This window comes from Hipposideros armiger, unplaced genomic scaffold (assembly GCF_001890085.2).
Source record: "Hipposideros armiger isolate ML-2016 unplaced genomic scaffold, ASM189008v1 scaffold_75, whole genome shotgun sequence".
Lineage (NCBI taxonomy): Eukaryota > Metazoa > Chordata > Mammalia > Chiroptera > Hipposideridae > Hipposideros > Hipposideros armiger.
In genome coordinates, this window is record NW_017731425.1 from 2,785,453 (window position 1) to 2,806,532 (window position 21,080).

At 42.7% G+C, this 21,080-nt stretch overlaps 1 protein-coding gene across 2 annotated transcripts in view; it reads right to left on the bottom strand.

The window, feature by feature from the left end:
- Positions 1-21,080, bottom strand: part of ZNRF3 (zinc and ring finger 3) — a 171,188-nt gene that overhangs the window by 50,000 nt on the left and 100,108 nt on the right. For both annotated transcript variants that reach the window (XM_019643234.1, XM_019643233.1), the window contains exon 2: positions 12,998-13,123. In XM_019643234.1, coding sequence (XP_019498779.1) covers positions 12,998-13,123 — 126 coding nt within the window. The remainder of the gene's footprint in view (positions 1-12,997; positions 13,124-21,080) is intronic.

A 21,080-nucleotide genomic window follows, 5' to 3' on the forward strand; every position in this document is an offset into this window, starting at 1 on the left:
GACAGCAACTTGTCTGTTCCCCTTCCCCTAATTCCCCAGCACTGTTCCCATCCACCAATTGCCCAATAAAAATCTTAAAAAAAAAAAAAATTACTGATTAAATAATGGGCAAAGGATCTGAATGATATTTCTCCAAATAAAATATATAAACTTTCAATAAGTACATAAAAAGATGCACATCACCAATAACCATCAGGGAAATGCAAATCAAAACCACAACGAGATACCACTTCACACCTACTAGGATGGATGTAATAAAAAAGACAGACAATAACAGTGTTGGCAAAGATGTGGAGAAATCACACATTGTTGGTAGTAATTGAGAATGAGTGGCCACTTTGGAAAACAGTTTAACCTTCCTCAAAAGGTTATACACAGAGTTACTACTATATTACCCAGCAATTCCACTCTTAGTTATTTACCCAAGAGAAATGAAATATCTACACAAAATCTGTACACCAATGTTCACAGGATCATTATTCTTAATAATCAAAAAGTGGAAACAATCTAAATGTCCACCAACTGATAAACAAGCGATAGACAATATACAATGGACTATTTGGCAATAAAAAAATAATGAGATGAACCTTGAAAACATTATGTTAAGCAAAAGAAACCAGACACAAAAGACCACATATTGTTTGATTCCATTTTTATGAAATGTCCAGAATGGAGGACAGATGATTGCTAACAGGGAACCCCTTACCCCTTCTTTTTGGGGTGATGAAAATGTTCATATATCCGAAAATGGACTTGTATCTATAATATATATAAAGAATATGAAAACATCCTAAAACTGATTGTAGTGACATTTGCACAATTCTATGAATATACTAAAAGTCGCTATACACTTTTAAAAAAATGAATACGCCTTTCACATAGGAACAATCTTATCAGCCAATTCTGTTCTGTTCTGTAGAGAGTCCAAACATCTAAAAACATATTTCCAGGACACAAACAGGTAGAAAAGTTTTGGTGGTGAAATGATTGCTCTTGGAACCTAAAGTTGAAATAGGTTCATAGTCAGTTTTAACCACGATATACATTTCCCGTATAATGAAAATTATGTGTGCATGCTGGAATGAAACTTGAATATGGCAATTATGATAATGAACACAGATTCTGAAAGCAACTCCCATACTGACAGTTGGGGCCGGGATATGATGTATTAACGGGGAGAGGCTGAGAATTAATTAGGTCTAAAAAACAGCACCAATAGGCATTTGCTTTGTTGATTTATAGATAAATTCTTTTAAATGAATTCAAAAAGTAAACCAGTGTGGGACTGTCCCCAAAAGGGATACAGAATTTATTTGACAGTAGATAATGCAGGATATGACCCTACTATAGCATAGAGTAGAACAGAATATATATATATATATATATATATATATATATTTTTTTTTTTTTTTTAAGGAGAGGGATATATAAAAATGAAGGAAGTAAGTTAAAAGGCATTGGAAGAACTTTGGGGGGGAGGGAGGGAAGGAGGGAGGGAGAGAGAGAGAGAGGAGAGGGGGGGGAGAGACAGAAAGAGAGAGAAAGAGAGAGAAAGAGAGAGAGAGAGAGAGAGAGAGAGACAGACAGACTCAGACTCTACTTAGCCACTCATGTCAAATAAATTTGGGGTGATTTAAGGATGTAGTATATTAAAAGAAAAATAGTGACCATGGAAAAAGTAAATAAGGCAAAAATGATTACTAGTGGCAGGGTAAACTGAGGGAACTTTCCTGAAAAGCAATTTGTAACTGTTTACATCAAGAATCATAAAAAAGTGTTCATATCTTTTGATCAATAATCTCCTGGAATATTACCACAGGAAATAATTAAAAAAGAAAAGAAACCCAAAAAGCCCACCCTTCATAGAGAAAAGTTTCAACTTGGTTTATTTTAAGGGTTAAAAATAAAACAAAAGCAATCCAATTATTGAACCCTGGGGGAATGGTCAACGAAATCATGGTATGTTCTATTGTCATGCTATGCAGCCATTATAATTATAGGTTATGATAAAATGACTAGCATGTATTATTAAGACGACTGGAAGGGAATAAACCAAATTGACAGAACTTGGGTTAAGGAAGTAGAATTAAAGGTAGTTTTTCTCCTTCTGTTTTCAGATTCTCCATAATTAATTGTTTCATGCAAGAAATATTTACTGCTATATGTGTTAGACATTGTTCATGGCACTAGGAATATAAGAATGGTGGTAAAAATTATTATATTGCTTACACACTTGAAAATAAAGACAAGGGACCAGAAAATTTCTGTTAGTTACAAAAATAGTAAATTAAATTAATGCTATAAATTTTGGGTATACCTTTAAAATTAGAGATTATAAAAAATGTTAAGATTGTATCAACTGTAACTTAAAAAAAACAAACTCATTCTCAAAAACCAATCTACTGTTTACAAACAGATGAAAAAGAATGCTTTAGAAGCTAAACACTTTAAAATTCTGTTTCTGAAAATCAAGCCAAGGTAACAAAAGTTCCCTTCATAGTCCACATTCCTTTCTCTGAGGTTCATTTAGGAGTTGATACATTTGTGAAAGTCTATCAGCAATAGGTGAATGTGGAACGGTGAAGGCCAAGTGCCTTTTGCACATCCCAGGGACTAGTCCAAGTTCTTCAGGCTGCCTAGAACTTCAGTGTATCCAACAGTGCTTAGCACAACTGGAATGTGTTGAAACCCTTTTATTATTTTTATAACTAGCAAAAATGATGCAAAATTTAAAATATTTCAGTATCCCAAAGGAATTGTTTAGACTGCCTCAAACCTAAATCAGAGCACAAAAAGCATTAGTCAGAACACACAGCCCAATGTTTAATTTGGAAAACGAGATCACCAAAGCAGAAGGGTACCTTTTATCAAATAAAATATGGTACTTTTTGGAAAAGAAACAAACACAAAAGACATCACAAGGGAAAGAAATTGCATTTGTCTGCAGTCTGAGACGGTCTTGTGACCAAGGACAGCGGACAGGCTCTTGCCAACGTGCCCATTCCTCCTGCTTCTGCACCCAGTGGGAATGTCTGCCCAGGCTGGGGGTGTAGCGCTCTCCTACACAAGTGTAACTCAAGTCCTCTCAAACGGGCTATGTTCAAACCTGGTGTGTAGGTTTTCCAGGGGCGTGGTGGATAGTAAACCAATTACATGCAGTCACTGTCAAGACAGTCCCCCAAATCTGAAATGCCCATGGACATGGCCAGAAACACACTCAAGTGACAGCTCATTTGGGTTCATTCATGCACATGGCGTGTGCAAGGCCCCTCTATCTGAGAACAGAGAGCAGATGGGACCTTGGGGCTTGTCTCAAGGGTATGTGAGATTCAGGTCACCTGACTCGGGACTGGTACTATACATACTACGATGACTTAATATGTTAGGTTCTAACTTCTTTTATACTTCAAAATGGCCTCTCAGAGGTAGGTAAGATCATTAGCTATTTTTGATGGGCTTTTCCACTGGCCTGTCAAACTATTCCTAGTTTCCTAGGACAGCCTCATTTTATGGTCCTTGCTCTGCTGAGAGCCTGGTTTAATCGCAGCGGACAATCGCCAGAAGGAGTGTTGCGAGCCAGGCTTCCCCCAGTCCGGGGAGGTGGCCAGCAGCTGTGCTCCATGGGTTGGCAGACACATTATTTGTTCTACTCACTCACTCTATCTTCAAAACTCCCTTAAGCCTCTCAGTGGATTTCAAATAATGGTTTCGGTTAGCCTTTTATAGCTGAAAATGTCTCGGATCTAGTAAAAAAAAATACATTGTGCTTAATATAGCCTTTTAACTAAGAGGTTGCTGGAAGGTTTACGTGTACAAGAAAGTAATCAAAGTTTATGACTTTCAAATCAGACACATGACCTTAGAAGAAAAGTGGTATTCCCTGAGTTTTTCCTTTTTCCATTTATATCATGTCAATCTTTTCCTCCCGATCTGATTTCTTCTACTAAGTTCTTTTCTTACTTTCCTTTTTAACCAAATATGGGAAGCATTCACCAGAGTGTTCCTTAAAATAAATCTGAAGAGCCTTCCAAAACTGTCTCTCCAAAAGGAAACCCACTTCAGCTCACCTTAGAAAAAGGGTTTCCATCCGCTTGGTAGGAGTATATTTAGAGAGGGGGGGAAACTGGTTATTTATTGAGTACTCACAATTCCAAGAAGTTGGTGTACAATATATTTTAATCATCACAACTATCTTTACAGAAGGGGACAGAGAGAAATGGAAGCCATGAGAGAGGCTAACTGGCCTAAAGTTACCCAGCTACTTACTACCAGAGGAGAAGACTTATTTGCCTCTAGGCCACAGAGCTCCAAGATCTGGGCTCTTTGCACGCCTCACATGGAAACACGAACGTGTTGTATAACATTGATCATGCACTTCAACAGAACATACCACAAAGGCTGCCATGAACCTGTCATTATACTGGAGGGCAGTGGGGCAGAGAAGGGAATGAAGGAGGAAAGAAGTGGAATTCAAGGTCTTCTTAGGGAGACAGAACTTGTATGTCATGATACAACCGGGTTTCTCAACTGCAACACTGCTGACATTTGGAGCCAGATCATTCTTTGTTGGAGGTGGGGGCGGGAGGGGGCGCGCAGGGAGGTGAAGGCTGTCCTGTGCGCTGCAAGATGTTCAGCAGCATCCTTGGCCATTAGACATCCCCACCCCCTCCTGGATATTTTTGTCTGGAGACCAAAAATGTCTCCAGACATTGCCAAATGTCCCCTGGGGCTGGGGGATGGGTGGGGGTGGGGGAGCAAAACACCCCCAGTTGAGAACCACTGCAATAAGAGGACTCAGATAACAAGCCCTGGGAAGGTTTGACACAGCTAAGTGTCCCAAGCACAGGGTGCTCCCAGGGATACCACGGCAATGAGCTGCAGTCACAGTGCCCTGCGCTCAGGGATGTGACAAAAACCATACTCACTGCCCTGACTGGAGGAGGCCAACACCTGTGATGTGGAGCAGCTGCCTCTCAGACCCTGCTACAGTCACCACCTTGTCCCCTTTCCCACAGCAAGTCAGACCCCAGGATTTCAGTCCCACCACCCCTCTTGAGACGGGAATGTCATACTCAGCGAGGAGCGCTAAGCTGAGCTTGGCCTAAGGACCAGGACACTCAGGTATCCCAGGAAATTTTGGTCACATCTGTGACCAAAAAGCCCAATGAGAATGGCATGCTAAAGCTGATAAGTCCATCCGCCCTCCACACCTAAATGACTCGTAAACAACTCGGCAGCTTTTATCCAAGTTCCCACAGGTTCCTGCCTCAAGTAAAGGCCTATCCCTCCCTGTAAGCCCTGTTCTAGAAGGTCAAGGTTGAAGGTTATATTCCAATGCAAGCCTCAGGGATACTAAGATCTTTCTCACCTAAGGTCTTCAAATTCATTATCTGGTTATTTATTAGATGAGGAAAACAGCAACCCATTGGTTTTATTCAAATTACTAACACTTCCAAACCAACACTCTTTTGGCTCCAATGCTGCAGAACAGAATAATTTCATGACAGCTTATTCACCTTTATTTCCTGTATTGTCCCCTAGTTTCTGCTCACTTCCGCTAACTTTATAACAAGGTCTCTCTCCCTCTGCCCAGCTCTATGAGATGAGCTTACAGTGGGGACATAATGCTAGCTCGGTGCATTCAAATCTCTGGCCGACCTTCACATTCTCAAAAATTAAGAACCCAAAGCACTTCTGTTTCTGTGGGTTCTAGCTATTGATATTTACCATATTAGGAATTAAAACTGATAAATCTTTAAAACGCAGAATATACAAGCACACATTCCATGAACCGTCAGAGCAATGAAGTCACCACACAAAATGATGTCTCTGGAAAACTCCACCATACATTTGTGAGAGAATGAGAGTGAGGAAGGCAAGGGACATACGAGTATTATTATGAAAATAGCTCTGGTCTTGAGGGCCCCCTGGGAAGGATCGTAAGGATCCCTAAGGGACCCCTGACCACACTTTGAGAATCGCTAGGATAGATTAACACATACACCGTGAATTTAATAGCTTTGACTTTTACCGGCGAACCCACAGATATGATGCTGAGAAAAGCCCCAGGACAGAGAGATTTGGCCAAAACCCATTTATCATTATGGGGCAACGGTCCCCTTTCTGGATTTTGCGCCCAAGTCCTTTTCTTCCTTTAAGCCCCGACTATTGCCTATCACTGTGTTACACCTCAGGTTCTGGTTAATATTCAGTGAAGAAATTCAAACATCTTTGGATTATAATTAGTGTCACTTTTCTGTTTTCCACTATGTCATAAAAAGACAATACATATTAAATTCTGGTTTTCCTTTACTCACATTCTCTATCTTGGCAGTTGTTCTTTGAACGGTGAGTAAGACATGTCCCTGGGAGCAGCCTCAGTTGCAAAGCTAGATGGGGTCTCTGTTCTCACTGCTCCTGGATCATTTATAACATGTCTTATGGGACAGAGGGTTTTATTTTCCACCAGGACTCAGCAGAAGCAGTGCTCATTCATGATGGGACTACACCCCATCACCACAGAAACAAAATGCTTACGTTTTCTTTTTTAATACCCTTGGCCTTCAAACTTCGCGTGCTTACTTTAAAATGATTTTTTTTCTTTTTCTTTATTGCAGCAAAATATACATACAATTTACCATTCTAACCATTTTTAAGTGTACCGTTCAGTGGCATTAAGTACATTCATTTTGTTATACAACCATCACCACCATCCATCTCCAGAACTTAGTCATCTTCCTCAACTGAAACTCCATACCCATTAAACAATAACTTTCCATCTCTTCCCGCTCAGCCCCTGGCAACCACTGTTTCATTTTCTGTCTCGGTAGATATGCCCACTTAAGAAATAGAACTTGGAGTGCTAAAAGAAACTGAAGGATAATGAGGGAGGGGAAGAGAAAGGAAGAGAGGATGGTTAATAAGAGCTGCTATTTTATTGAGTGCTTTCGGTTGTGCCAGGAACAACCACCAACACTTGACACACACTGTATCTCCTTTAAGTTCTGTTCCCATCTAAGGAGGCAGAAACATGCAGGGAGAGGGGGTAAGTGACTGCCCCAGATCACACAGCTTAAAGGGCTGGAACTGGTTTAAACTCAAGTTAGTTTGATGTCTAAACCCACGTCTTAATCATTACATGCTCTCTTCTTCCCACAACTACCCTGAAAAAAAAATTCCTTTGACTCTGTTTTCTGCCTTCCAGTCCTTTTGGCTCCGAGAGTCTTTCTTTATTCTTTGGGAAGAAGTTGCCAAGACACTCTGAGGACTGGATGTGGGTTGGTGGGGTGAATGTGAATCTAAGGGCCCAATTCTCCATCAGCCCCTCATCCTTGGGTTTCCCGCTGCACAATAGAGAGCCGGAGTTACAGACCAGCTCTTCTGCCTCACAACAGAGCCGTTTCCCCAACGGCCACGCTGTTGGCCATGCTGTCTCTACATTTCACATTTGCCTAAATGCAAAAACATTAAAAGGGCAGATGAAGAGACTGGGAAATCTAGGGGCAAATACAACGTGTCCTTGTCACTGTCACTCGCTTGAGCCTCACCAAAGCATTTAAAAGAACTGATGTCTGGGCCCATTTAGTGCCCAGAAATATCAGCAGTAAAGAGTAACCTGATCCTCTTGGCTCCACCCAGCCTAGCTGCCACTGCTAAGCGAACATTTCCAAAGCTGGAAGCTATGGCACCCATCCTTTTGTCAGAAACCTTCAGTGGCTCCCAGCTACCTAAGGGATGAAGACCAAGTTCCTTAACCTGAAAGCCTCTTCCTTCCCCAGCAACTTTCAGCGTCCCTTGAAGAACTTTGTGCTCCCTTTCTTTCTTCCCTGTTCCTGGAGATTATTCCTCTATCACACCCTGTCTCACACAAGCCCCTCTCTGTAAAGCCCGCCTGCCCCCTCTACCACATGGACCTGCTTCTCCGCTCACAGCTCTGACTGTCTGTGCCAGGGACCAGCCCTCAGTTCAAGGCAAGACAAGGATCTGCTTCTTCATAGTACACATGAACCAGGAGTCCCTTCCAACTGGAGCGTCTCTGGACACCTCAGGATAAATTGAGGACCTCATCCACCGGCCTATGATCCCATACATAACTTGGTGATCTCAGGGGGCTGCTTAGGGGGTGGCGGCACAGCCCTGTCCCCATTAGCTTTCTTCGGGAGGGCACCTCTTCCTCCCACTCCCCACACATGGCTGGGCAGGGAGCTAAGTTCCAGTGTGTTCCCAGGGCCAGACCACAGCTGACCAGACTAAAGATGAGTACCTGATCCAAGATGGGCCAACGAATCCCTCTTCTGGAGTCCTCTAAACTCGCAATCAAGACTGTCAGGCCCTCAGCCGAGTGGCTCAGATGGTTAAGAGCTTGCTCAAGAGCGTGAGCTCTGAGCAACAGGGTCACCAGTTTGATTCCCGCATGGGCCAGTGAGCTGCGCCTGAGCTGAGCTGCCGCTGGGCTGCCAACAGGTGGCAGGATGGCTCAGCTGGTGAGAGCACGTGCTCCTAACAATAAGGTTGCCTGTTCGATGGTGGGCTACACCCACCTGCAACTAAGGACTGAGCTCCGCACCCTGAGCTGAGCTGCCGCCCAGATGGCTCAGTGGATAGAGCGTGCGCTCTTAACAACAAGGCTGCTGGTTTGACTCCCGCATGGGATGGTGACTATGCCTACCCGCAAATGAAACTGAACTTGGCACCTTGAGCTGAGCTGCCGCCCGGATGGCTCAGTGGATAGAATGTGCGCTCTTAACAACCAACAAGCCTGCTGGTTCAACTCCTGCATGGGATGGTGGCTACGCCCAGCTGCAACTAATTGAGCACAGCACCTGAGCTGAGCGGCACAACTGGACTTGGAGCTGAGCTCTCCACAACTAAGACTGAGGGACAGCAACTTGGCTGTTCCCCTTCCCCAAGGCTCCAAATAAAAAAATTTAAAAAAAGTGCCAGGCCCTAAGCAAGCAAAAGTCAGAAAAGTATCTGACTTTTATCTAGAAAAACTGGTGAAGACAAAAGGGGGCAAGCGGAAGAGCCTGACACTGATGAGGCAGTAGCACAGTCTTCATCTCCGACCTCAGCTCAGCTACTCGGGAGCCCTCGGATCCCAGGTTACGTAGAGAACTTCACGAGGGCTCAATTTCCTCATCGTAAAATGGGAGCCTGGACACAGCCTCAGAGTTAGTCTGACAGTGAAAGGAGACACGGCCTAGTAAGCTCTCAGCACTGAGTGAGCACCCAAACCATGAGGATTTCACCCTGAGCCAGGCTCCGTTGCGAAGTGCTCCACAAACATCTCACAGAACCCCCTCCACAATGACGGAGGCAGCATGAGCCCCAACGAGGAGAGTAAGGCCCCAAGAGCTGAGGTGACCTTTCTAAGGTTACTCAGCCAAAGCTGGGTCTCCGGGACTTGAAATTTCCTGCCTTTCTCTTTTCATTAACTTCCTCACTGTCCACTTAAGTACCAGAAAGAGCCAAGTCCACGCCTGTTGATCGCTCTGTCTTTCAAAATCCTTTCCAAGATTTTACTCCAACGTTGGGTATCGGGGTAGGGGGATTTATTTATGAAATCTGGGCCAAGTGGGCTCTGTTAGAAACTCCAGTACATTCTATATGTTCCCTGCCATGACTCTCTTTGAGGTTAGAAGCCAAAGCTATTAAGTCAACCTTCAAAATTCTTACCAGTCCCATAAGATGCTTAATAAACCCTGTTTGAATTGAAGGGTTAAAATGCCTGCTGCATAAATATAGAGTCCTATACTTTGGGGATGGTTTAGACCGTTACTTTCAATAGTGAGCTACTTAGAAATGTCAATTTTATTCTAATTTAATTTCTCAGGTAATGGAGCTTGTCTTTCAATGCTACAACTAGAATCTCCTCAAACTATTATAGGATTATCAAGAGGATGTTTTAAATATGATACAGAAGTTCAAAATATTAAAAACGCAAGGAACCCAGAACAGCCTCTTCACATTCAGTGAAAAGAGGCCCCCCAAGCTAAGATTCACCCAGGCCTGGTGTGAGGCAGGGCCTGGCCTGGCGCCCTGGCCTGCTGCCTCCCTGTGGGGGCTCACCCTCACCCCAACTCTGCCTCCCTAGCTGATCCTACTGTCTGTCCCGCCTCCTATAGAATCAAAAAGATTATGAGGAGGGGATCATAAATCATTTTTCTCTCATGAGTTTATAGTGTTCCTTTCTGAGGAGTTCAAAAGCGCTCAGTAATAAACCAAGGTGATGAGTTTATGTCTTTTGCTTTTAAAATGAAACTGTATTTGAACTCGTAGAGAGGCATTTACTTTTTTTTTTTTTTTTTTAATTTAGGACATTCCTCTCTTATTTCAACTTTTCGCCCCATGGCATTTTTTGTGGGCGGCTGGGTAATGAGGGTGGGTGATGGCGGGGAGGGGGGGTGGGGTCTGTGTCTGGCACTCCCCTATTCTCCCACAGGCTTTTCCGAATGCCTGACAAAGTCCTCCCTTCTATGGTTTTTAACAAGTCCCAACATCCATACAGAAGATCCCAGCCCCTGCCCCACCCCCACACTGACTTGGCTGTAGTTTCTCCTTCTGTGCTTCTCTCCACTGCCCACCTCCTCGCCCTAGTCACTAACAGCAAAGACATGATGGGAAGCTGTGCTATCTGCAAGCACTGGGCTGTCCATGAGGATCACTTCGCATTTCTTTACCCTAGTCTCTTGCCACTGCCCCTGGGGACTCAGGAAAAAAGAAAACACAGTTAATAAAATTGAAGCTGTGAACAACTACACTTTAAGATGATGAAAGAGAAAAAGAGAGAGGGAAGGAGAAAGAGAGAGAGAGAGAGAGAGAGAGAGAGAGAGAGAGAGAGGGAGCGAGAGAGAGAGAGAGACATGCCTGACTCATCATACCTCCTGCACCAGCCCAGGTTTTAAATAAATGCGAATCTGTCTTGGCCAAGCATTTTTGCTAATGATTTTATTCAGGTGTTAAGCCAAATTTCAGTAACAAACCACATGGAAATACCACCCGGCCACCACACAGTCTTTCCAAACAGAAACATGGGTGGGAGAGGGGGGCTGTTGCTTGTAAGCAGGTAGAATCACATACTTAGCTTCTAGGCCCCTGCAGTCAATAAATATTTGGTGAATGAATAAACCCAAGAGGTATTTGATGATTCAATTGATGTCTTGGGTTTTTATTTCCCTTGGCTTCACAGGCCGGCAGGCCAAACCATACAAAACTCTCTAAGTAAAACCACTACAAGGTTGTTCCAGGTGGAGGAGGAAACAATTGCGTTCTCTGAACTTCAACACCACCAAGCCATGGGAGAACAATGGGGTGTCCCTGGGAGCCCTGTTCCAACCCATTTATAGGAACAACAGACAAAAAGGTGGAGCCTCACTGACCTGCGCAAAGCAAATTAAGACAGACTGCTGAGCCCTGCATAGCAGCAGCTTAAGTATAAGAGAAAATATTATATGAGCGTATTATCCACAAGGAAAGCACTGTTCCTACAGCCTTTGGATGTAGCTGGCATTTCTCCTAGGAAAACACTAAAATAGCCTCAAGGGGGTCACTGCTCTCCCAGAATCATTAAACCGTGCTGGCCAACTATTTAATTAAATGATGAAGTATCAGGACCTGGACCACCTAAAACACCTTGATTCAACTTTGGGAACTAAACCGAACAGGTACTAATTCCTGTGTATGTTTGTTTGTTTCCTGTAAAGGGGCAAAAGAACTTGACAAGTGCTCAGAAGCTACTCAGAACACAAGTGGGCCACAAAAATCACAGATTAGACCCATGAGGGTCTCCTGGGCCCAAAGTCTTTCAGGAGACGAACTGGGATATCTTCAAGTCTGGGGAAGGCTCTCTTTAAAGTACCCTGCATCAAAATCACCTCTTCTCTTGCCTGAATCTCCCAAGAAATCCTCAAGAGCTCAGGAACCAGGACTGATTTTTTTCCCCCAGCTGTCTCCCCATGGTCCCGAGAACAGCAGCTTCTGAGAATATAAAAGATATCCAGGCAATAAAACTTTCCTTAGCAGAGACCATCCTTCCTGTAACCAAAATTTTAAGAACTTTCTCCAAACCTTCCCCCTTCACAAAATGACTGAGTTTAAAACAGGATGCTACCTGTCATATTTTAAGATTACTGATGAATGGTTTTCCAAAATAAATTTATTTCTATATTATACTGCAATCAGAGGTAATGCTGACCCTCTTAGCTAAAAAAAAAAATGTCTTTTTTTTAGTACTTCTAAATGAGATGACAACAGTCAATGGTAGTAAACCTTTCTGGAGAGCTTATTCTGTGCTAGACGTTTGCATCTCATCTCACCTCCTAACCATCCTATGAGGTAAGTTCTAATACAGGACCATAATTGCTGTCTGCCATTCTGAAACCAAAAAAGCTCTAAGACCCAAAAGTTTTTCCATAGCTTACTCGGCAGCAAAACTTAATGGACCTGAACTCATTTTGGAGGCAAAGCTGCCCTGAACTAACATGAAGTTATTTAGATATTAGTTAGCTCACTAATGTGAATATCCATATAATTTGCTACGCAAATGTGAATGTGTTGGAGTACTGCCCCAGAGCTCTTAGGGGTTACTTATTATAAAATATGTATGCCTTAATACTTTTCTAAAGACTCAAAATCTCAGAATTCTGAAACATCTGGCCCCAAGGGTATAAGATAAGGTATTGTGAATCTCTATTATCAACCCATTTCACAGACAACAACCTGAGACTCCTTGAAGGTTAGTCACTTGCCCAAGGCCATACAGTGGATGAAAGGTGGAGCCGACTCAGTGCTGGCAGTCTCCCTCAGAGTCCAAGCTTGTTAGTACCACGGTGGGCTGCCACGAGTCATGTCTTAGTCCTCAACCCCCTCGACTTCAGCTAGGAAAGAGTGCTGTGCCAGCAAGGCTCTTCTCTGTAAACGACTATTTGAGGAATTGACAAAAGGAGGGTGCGGAGAACACCAATTGGAGTCAGAGTGATTTGAAGGGCCTGGTGCTTACCTTGCCCAGGACAGTGAGGCATGGTTTCGGGTCCAGTTCTGGCTGTTCCAGCTTCACCACTCCTACCCAGCCATATTCATACAAGTCCTCTTCATCATTGTTATTACATAGGCCCAGCGGGTGCATCTAGGAAACAAAAGGGAAAGAAAACGTCAATACGCAGGCTGCAGATCGGTTTGACTCACACTGCGCATTTCTCAGACTCGACAGTCAAAAGTAACCTCAAAACTTAAAATTATATGGTGTGTGTGTGGGGGGGTTCAACCCATGGGGAATCCTACCTCAGCACAACGAGCTGAGCACTGGGGAGAAAAACAATAGAGCCACTATAAATATATTTTATAAATGCTTTCTCACTGCTTTGTAAGCAGTGGTCACCCAAGGTAGACACCACCCTATGGGATGCAGGGAAAGAAAAATAGTGGCGCTCCCATGCAAGTGCCAATCTGAATTGCTGTGAAATACCATAACACTAAGTAGCAGTTACAGATGAGATTGCTAGGTTAGTATCCAAGACTCTTTGGCTTCCAGGCCTTAGGATGCATCTACTTCAACTTATGCAAGAGGACCTGGAAACACATTCAGACATTTATCAGGAGACCCTAGCTATAAGGCAGAACCACCAGGGTAATTCACAGGCTGTTTAATGGCTCTCCCTAGTTACTTGGAAACTGATAAAATTCTTTGGGGGCTTTTTCAGAATCTGCAAAGCACAAAATTAAAGACAGGTAAGAGGAGCATCGTCCAATGTTTGCTAGTAAAAGTGCAGTCCGCAGAAACCTGAAAACAGAACAATCCAAAGGCTTGCACTCAGGGTTCTATCACTGAGTCATATGAGGCCCTAGAATCCTTAATAACAATTTGAGAAGAGGAAATCCTCATGGATAAACATAACTTGTCAAGATGTTAAAGACACTAGTACAGTGCTCTTTAAATAACTGGGACAAGTATGTCTTTAGATTCATGGCATGTTTGAGACACAAGAGACCTAAGAACCCATTGTGGTGGACAGAATAATGGCCCCCCAAGAGAGCTATGTCCTAATCCCAGAATCTGTAAATAGGTTACCTTACATGGCACAAGAGACTTTGCAGATGTGATTAAATCTGAGGTGGGGAGATTATCCTGGGTTAACTGGGTGGGTCCAAGGTAGTCAATCACAAAAGTCCTTATAAGGAAAAAAGGAATCATGGAAACAGACAGGGGATGGAGCAGATGTGTCTTAAAGATAAAGGAGAGAACCAGGAGCCACAGAATGCAGGCGGCTGGCCTCCTGGGGCTGAAGAAGACAGGAAATGGATACTCCGCAAGAGCCTCCAGAAAGAATGTTGCCCTGCCAACCCATTTTTGACTTCTGACCTCCTGAACGTTAGTTAAGAGAATAAATTTGATTGCTTGAAGCCACTAAGTTTGCATTAACTTGTTATAGCAGCAGACAGGAAACTAATACACCCTTCCTTATCCCCCGCTCATTTTACAGATGAGAACTGTAGTTCAGGATAAGTAGTTTTTCCAAGACAATACCGCAGCAAGTGACAGCACCCAAAGGTGACCTGGCCCTTGAATTCACAGTCCAGTGCCTTCCCACTTGACCTGTTTACCTTTATTGTCCCTTCCTCCAAGAGCAGGTCTTCTGATTGGGGAGAAAAGACTAAGTGATAAAATCTTTATTGAAAACAATAAAAGGTTGCCTGTCAGCTCTAAATTCTGTGGTGATCGAGTAAAACATGAGGTAAGTGTAGGCAGCAAGAGTTGCAAATAGAATGTTTGGGGAAGTTTTTTGCAACTGCTGAGCCTTGAGCTGAGCTTCAAAGGAAGAGTTAGATGGATCAGGGGAAAGGGACAGAGGGCAGGTAGAAGTTCCAGGCCCAGAGAAGAGGAGCTAGCGGCTTGAGAGGAATGAGACCAGCATGATCAGTATGGAGGGCCACAGTCTACACCGAGAAAGAAAGAAGAGGTGGGCTCGCAAACTAGATACCAAGACAAACGCCACAGGTTCTTCAGCAGAAGAATGGCACATTGAAAATAGTTATTTTAGGCAGATGGGTGACACACCTGCCGGCAGTTCTGTACCTGAACTGGGGAGGCATCAAGGAGTGGAGGAGTGAAGGGTGCAGCCCAGAAATGAGAGATCCTGGGCAATTTAATGGAACGAGGAACTGACCTGTCTCAAAAGATGGAATATTCTAGGCAAAGGCATGAAATACAAATGAAGATGCCAAATCTGGGGGAAATAAAGGATTTGGCTTTCCTGTTAATTGACCATCTACTATGTTACTATGTTTATGTATTTCATTTTATTAATCCTTATATCAGCCTCTGTTGAGATATCAGATGATACTGTGGCGAGACCTTGTAAATAAATTGCCAACTAGAACTGCAAATCAGCCACTGATGCAGAATATAATGGAGTCCATGGAAGTCACATTTATCAATGACAGGATTCCTTCCACTCAAAGCCTATGGCAACCAATCTAGTGAAGGATTTAAAAAGAAATCCACATGGGAGCTTCCACAGAGAATGATCAAGGGATTAAGACAGAACTTTGGAAAAAGTGAGAATCCTCTCATATTTTTGGAAAAACTTGTGATGATCCTGCTGAAGTCAAACATAAGAGGAGGATGCAACATCCATACTCTCATATAATGTTGCTGAAAATATCCCAATGCTGCCCACATGGGAGTCACTTTTTGTTCTCAGAAATCAGCACAAAGCTGCTATTATAATGTAACTTGTTAAATGCAAATACAAACTATTATTTTCAGTTTCATTTTTCCAGAAAAAGCCCCAATCAAACCCTTCTTTCCACTACTTACTGAGAAATATTAGCCCATATTTTTAAAAGATCCCAAAGTCCTTTTCTGGACGACAATCATCTATAGATACTCGTTGATAATGAGGACTTCCTACATAGGAAATGCATATATTCTCCTCAACATTCAGCTAGACAGTTTCAATACTATCACTCCCGACAGTCATCACATAAAAACCAGCTTGTTTATTCACACATGTTGACACCAGCCAGTGACATATAGACAGTGACGACACGTAAGACCTGTGTGCGCTTCCGAATGCTTAATCATTCAAAAATTAATATTAGGATACTTCAGTGAATGATGTTCAAGCATGTTAACTTTGAACTTGATGTGGCACATAAGCATTTAAAAATCAGAGGCATTTCTGAGTTTATTTTAAAATGTTTGGCGGTGTGAGGTTTACCTGATCAGATTTTTGACATTTGAGAAGTTTCTGCATTAATATTTTTAAGAAGGTTAAAAATGGTTGACTTGTGTGTAAGAACTCAGGGATGTCAGAAAGAATTACTAATAAAAACATACAGGGGGAAAATCAAACTAAGAAACCTAGAATGGAACTTAAGAAAGAGCCCACTGGACAGAGGACACTGACGAAAGGGAAGGATGGCCTGAAATGAGAAGACAAGCAAAACCCCTGGGACAGATGTGTACAACACAAGTGATTAACTAGCTACAACTAAACGTAAGGATGTAACACAAAATATGTCCTGTGTTATATACCTCTGGCCTTGTGCTATCAGAACAATCACTTGGGGATGTTCAACATCCTTGCTTAAGTCGGTAGAAGGGAAATACCCAGTGAGTCCTTTATTGTGAGGGTTGACATGATGAGGCTGTGGCTCTCAATTTTGTTCCAAGGAGTGTTTTGGGATGGAAAACAATGAGAGCTTTGGAATCATGCAAACGTGTGTTTCAACCTCACTCCTGCCTCTTAGGAGGCACATCTCCTTGGGCAGATGACTCGATTTCTATAACCCTTGATTTTCTCATCTATAAAAAGGGGACCACAGCATCTGCCTCAACAGGGTGCTGCTGTAAGGATTAAATGACATTAAATACATAACTATGTCCCCAAATGCTGTTTGGTGCATACCACAGTTCTTTCCGCCTTCCCTCTAAGATGGGCACCTGCCTCTAGGAAGACAGTGTTACTTATAGGTCCCTTTCACCCTGCCCAGAGCCTCCTGCCCAATAGTTGCTCAGTAAATGACTGCTGAATGAACAGCCTTCGGCCTGGCGCCTGCTGCCCTGTCTCATGCCTTATTTTTGGTAAGCCACTTGGGTCTCTGCTCCGCTAAGTAAGGGATCAGGGCAAATAGTCAGGATTTAATCAAACTGCTTGCAAGAACTTCAAAAGACCAGGCTCTTATAGTCATTGATGACCAAGTCACCAAAGACATTCCTGGGACGATAATGGCATAGGAGCAAAGGCTGTTCATTCTTGGTCCTGCTGTGGAACCACAGCAGCCGGGCATGCAGAGGCGGCTAACGCTTTCTCAATGCAGAGAACACCACGCTGCCACACTTCCCTCAGGCAGGCTTGTGACAGAGCTTTCTAAGGGCAGTGGAGGGGAAAGAACAGAGGAAGTCCCAGGCTAAAAAGCAAAACCTCACATTTTTCCTCCCATGTCCGATTTCGGAAGCTGCTGTCAACTCCAACAAAGCAAAGGAATAAACCAAGGGAAAGGCAAGTATGGGATCCAGAGCACAGGGAACCCAACAGAGAAGAGACAGAGAGGGAATTCCCTGGATGATGGTGATGGGAAATCCCAGGGTGACAGCTATGCAACCAGCCTGCCGGGTGACCAGTCCGGATGGGACCACAAGTATGAAGACTGCAGGAGAGCCAAAAACATAAACAAACAAACAATAACCTGAGTCATTACCCAGTGGGTTTGACAGTTCTGAGAAGAATGTTATAGTTCTGAACAAGAACAGAAATGTGATGGTTACTATATAGCAAACAAAAGTAATGGGGAGGAGGGATAATTATTAACTCCAGAAAAAACAAAGTTATACCAGAATTGTAAACCATAATCAGGGTATGGCCTGCACGGCCCTGGTTGAGAACAGTGACAGCTGTAATAATGTAAACCCTAATCTAAGCAATAATTGTGAAATAACTATACTGCAAAAATGTAAAGATGGGAAGTGGGGGAGGGGGGTGTAAAAGAACAAAATCTTCATCTTCCTCCATAGGAGGAAGTCAAAAAAATTTTTTATATACTAAAAATATGAAGCAGCAGTATAAACATGTTATTTAAAAACCATTCACAGAAATTTAAAAATATGCACAGAGGTGACTAGCAGAAGAAACTACTGAATAATTGAAAATCATTGCCTCTGAGAATAGCAATTCAGGGATGGCGAAGAGTGGAACAGAAGAATGCTCTTTTTAATTATAAACCATGAAGTTCTCGTTGCCTTTTTATAAACATACACATGCATTCTTTTGATTAAAAACTTTACATATACTGCTGGACAGAAATCCTTTTCTCCAGGTGTTCCAGCAGATTCTGTGGGTCCTGTGGGAAAGTATTCTGGGGGGCCAAAGAGAGACCCCACAGGCTCCCTGCATAGGACGATGGACACTTGCTGTTCTGGGAGCCATCTAGGACCTGGGCTGGGGGTGGCTGGTACCAGAGCAGAGGGATGACTCAGGGAGACATGGCGTAGGAAGAACCAGCAGCCTTTACCATCTCCACGACCAAAAATAACCCTCAGGCGGCACCAGAGCGTGACACGGATTTGGGTGTTACAGAGATGGCAGACACAATAGCCAGGGTGAGTGTTCTGAGAAGGCCCAATTTTCTCCCAGACACAGGCAGGTCCTATAACTTCCAGAAGAGGCCCTGAACATCATACTTGCATTTCCGAGAAAGGAGCTGCTAGGGCAAAATGGTTAACAACCAGCCATGCCTATACCTGATTACCATCGGTGCCAGGGAGCCAACATCTAGTTTTATGTTGAAAAACGGAGATGGACTTCTTTGAATTTCTCAGAGCCTGAAGACGTTGACTCTCATGGTTTTACTGTTTTGTTAATGGACAAAGAATCTACGGGGACTTCAAAGCCAAGAGACTATGTCAGACAAGGTTAAATATCTAAAGAAACAGAACTACGTTCCCTTGAGTATGGGACATCAAGCCAGGCTTTGAAACCAAGACCCACTCTTTAAGAAGCTTTCAGTACAAAATCCTTGAGGTATGCTGGTGCACTTTCCACATGTCTGAAAGGGCACAACTGAAACCTGGGCTGGTGGTGCTCTTATCCAAGGTTACAATATCTCTACACTCTGCTGAAAGTTTAAAATAACTTCAAAAAGGCCGCCTGCTTCTAAGTGGGTTACTGTTACAAGGAGCCAAACACTGAACTAATAGGAGCAGAGACATTTCACTCTGTAATATTATCTCATCAAAAAATTCCTGGGGATTTAAAAGGGAAACTTCCTTCCTTTTGTCCTTTTGCTGCTGTCGGCCAGGATAGGGTGTCACTACGGTACAGAGTTTCACATGAAACAACAGTCCCAGACTTTTTCTTAAAAGGTGTGGTGGCTAGAATCGAGACTTATAATTTATGTGAAGGAATGAATGGAAAAGGACAGCCCCACCCATTTTTCTCTTGAATCATAAGGATTGCTTTTTTCTTTTCCGTGTACAAAGACACAGACAACTCTTTTGCTTTTGAAACAAATAGCCTGAACCTTTTTCTGGATCCAGAATCCATAAGTACCTGAACACAGTTTTTCCCCCTGTTGTCATAGCAATGGGGATGGAAACTGCCCCAGACACAGAAAAGGAGCTGGCTGTTGCTGGAAACTTCCATATGGTAATTGCCTGAGGATTAAACCAAGGTTTCTTTGCTGAAGGCTCTGGTTTTCAGAACACTAAGCGGGACTCTCCCACAGTGGGTGTCACGTTTTAAGAGAAAAACCAAGCACACCCTCTCACCTATTTGGTTCCTCTGTGCCAAAAGAACCACCAAGAAGTTGCCTGTCAGAACCCGGGTATACTGGCAAGTATTTCAAATCCACCTTCTCACTTGAATATCTCCCATCCCCTCGAACTCCATTTTGTCAGGTAATTATGTGGAAACTTAGAGACAGCCCTGAGTGTATCTCATGCCTGATTTTACAAAGCTTCTATTTCCAATTTCAAATAGGTAAGGAGAGGTTTCATAAGTTAAATTTTTTTAGAAAAAGAACCCAATAGACTATAGAAAAGTGTCTGAAAACGCTAAGCAAAAGTTAATTCTAAATCCATTCTTTTCTTTTTTTTCTTTCTAAATCCATTCTTAAAGTGACTCATTGGCTACCGGATGACAAGTATTGATTGATCTGTGCCTAGAAATTCACGGACATAATTTATGACAAATTGCAAGACAACTTAATAAAGGGCATTTGATTGTCCTTGCTTTTAAAAGGTAAGGATTAGGTGCTTACACACATCAAAGAGTTATTAAATTACAAAAAAAATGTTGGAGGGGAAGGGGTAAAAGGGGAATCCTCGTTCTTCCAGATTTAAAAAAGAATACTATAAAAGAACAGATCAGTAGAACGACATGATGTGGCTTGGAAACTCAAAAAATAAAACAAGTAGAAGAGAAATTTTAAAAATACACTTAAATTTTTATTAAGATCTTAAAATGACACAACCCAGAACTAATATAAGAATGTATAAAGGAATCGCTTAATAAATTCTGTTGGGACAAGTGGTTAGCAATGTGGAGAAAGCTATTCTGAGAAATGATGAGGCATTTCCTTTAGGACAAATAACAAGTTAGAGAGCAATAAAGGGTGCAGAAAGAACAATGTATTTTAAAAACTTATCCATATAATCAGTTACAGAAAGGAATGAAATATATATAAAACTAGTTTATAGTAAAAACAAACAAACAAAAAAACAGAAAAATCATCAACCTTGTTGCTGATTAGTGGACAGCAAGATCACCCAAGTACCAACTTCTAAACCCCACTGAGGGAGGGCTGCAGGGAAAGACGGATATGAACACACACACGACCAGGCAGCAAACAGGCTCAATTTTGGGGGGAAGGGTCTGGCAACTGCAACAAAGCCCAAGATCCTTATGTCCTTCTTTCCCCCATAATTCCATTTTTAGAATAGATCCCGAGGAAGTAATCTAAAACAAAGAAGAGACTTTATATGACGAAATCTTAAAGTAGCCCTCCTCCAAACTGTGAAAACTTAGAAAGAAAAATGCCCCCCAACTATATAATCAAGCAAAACAATGTACATGATTTATGGG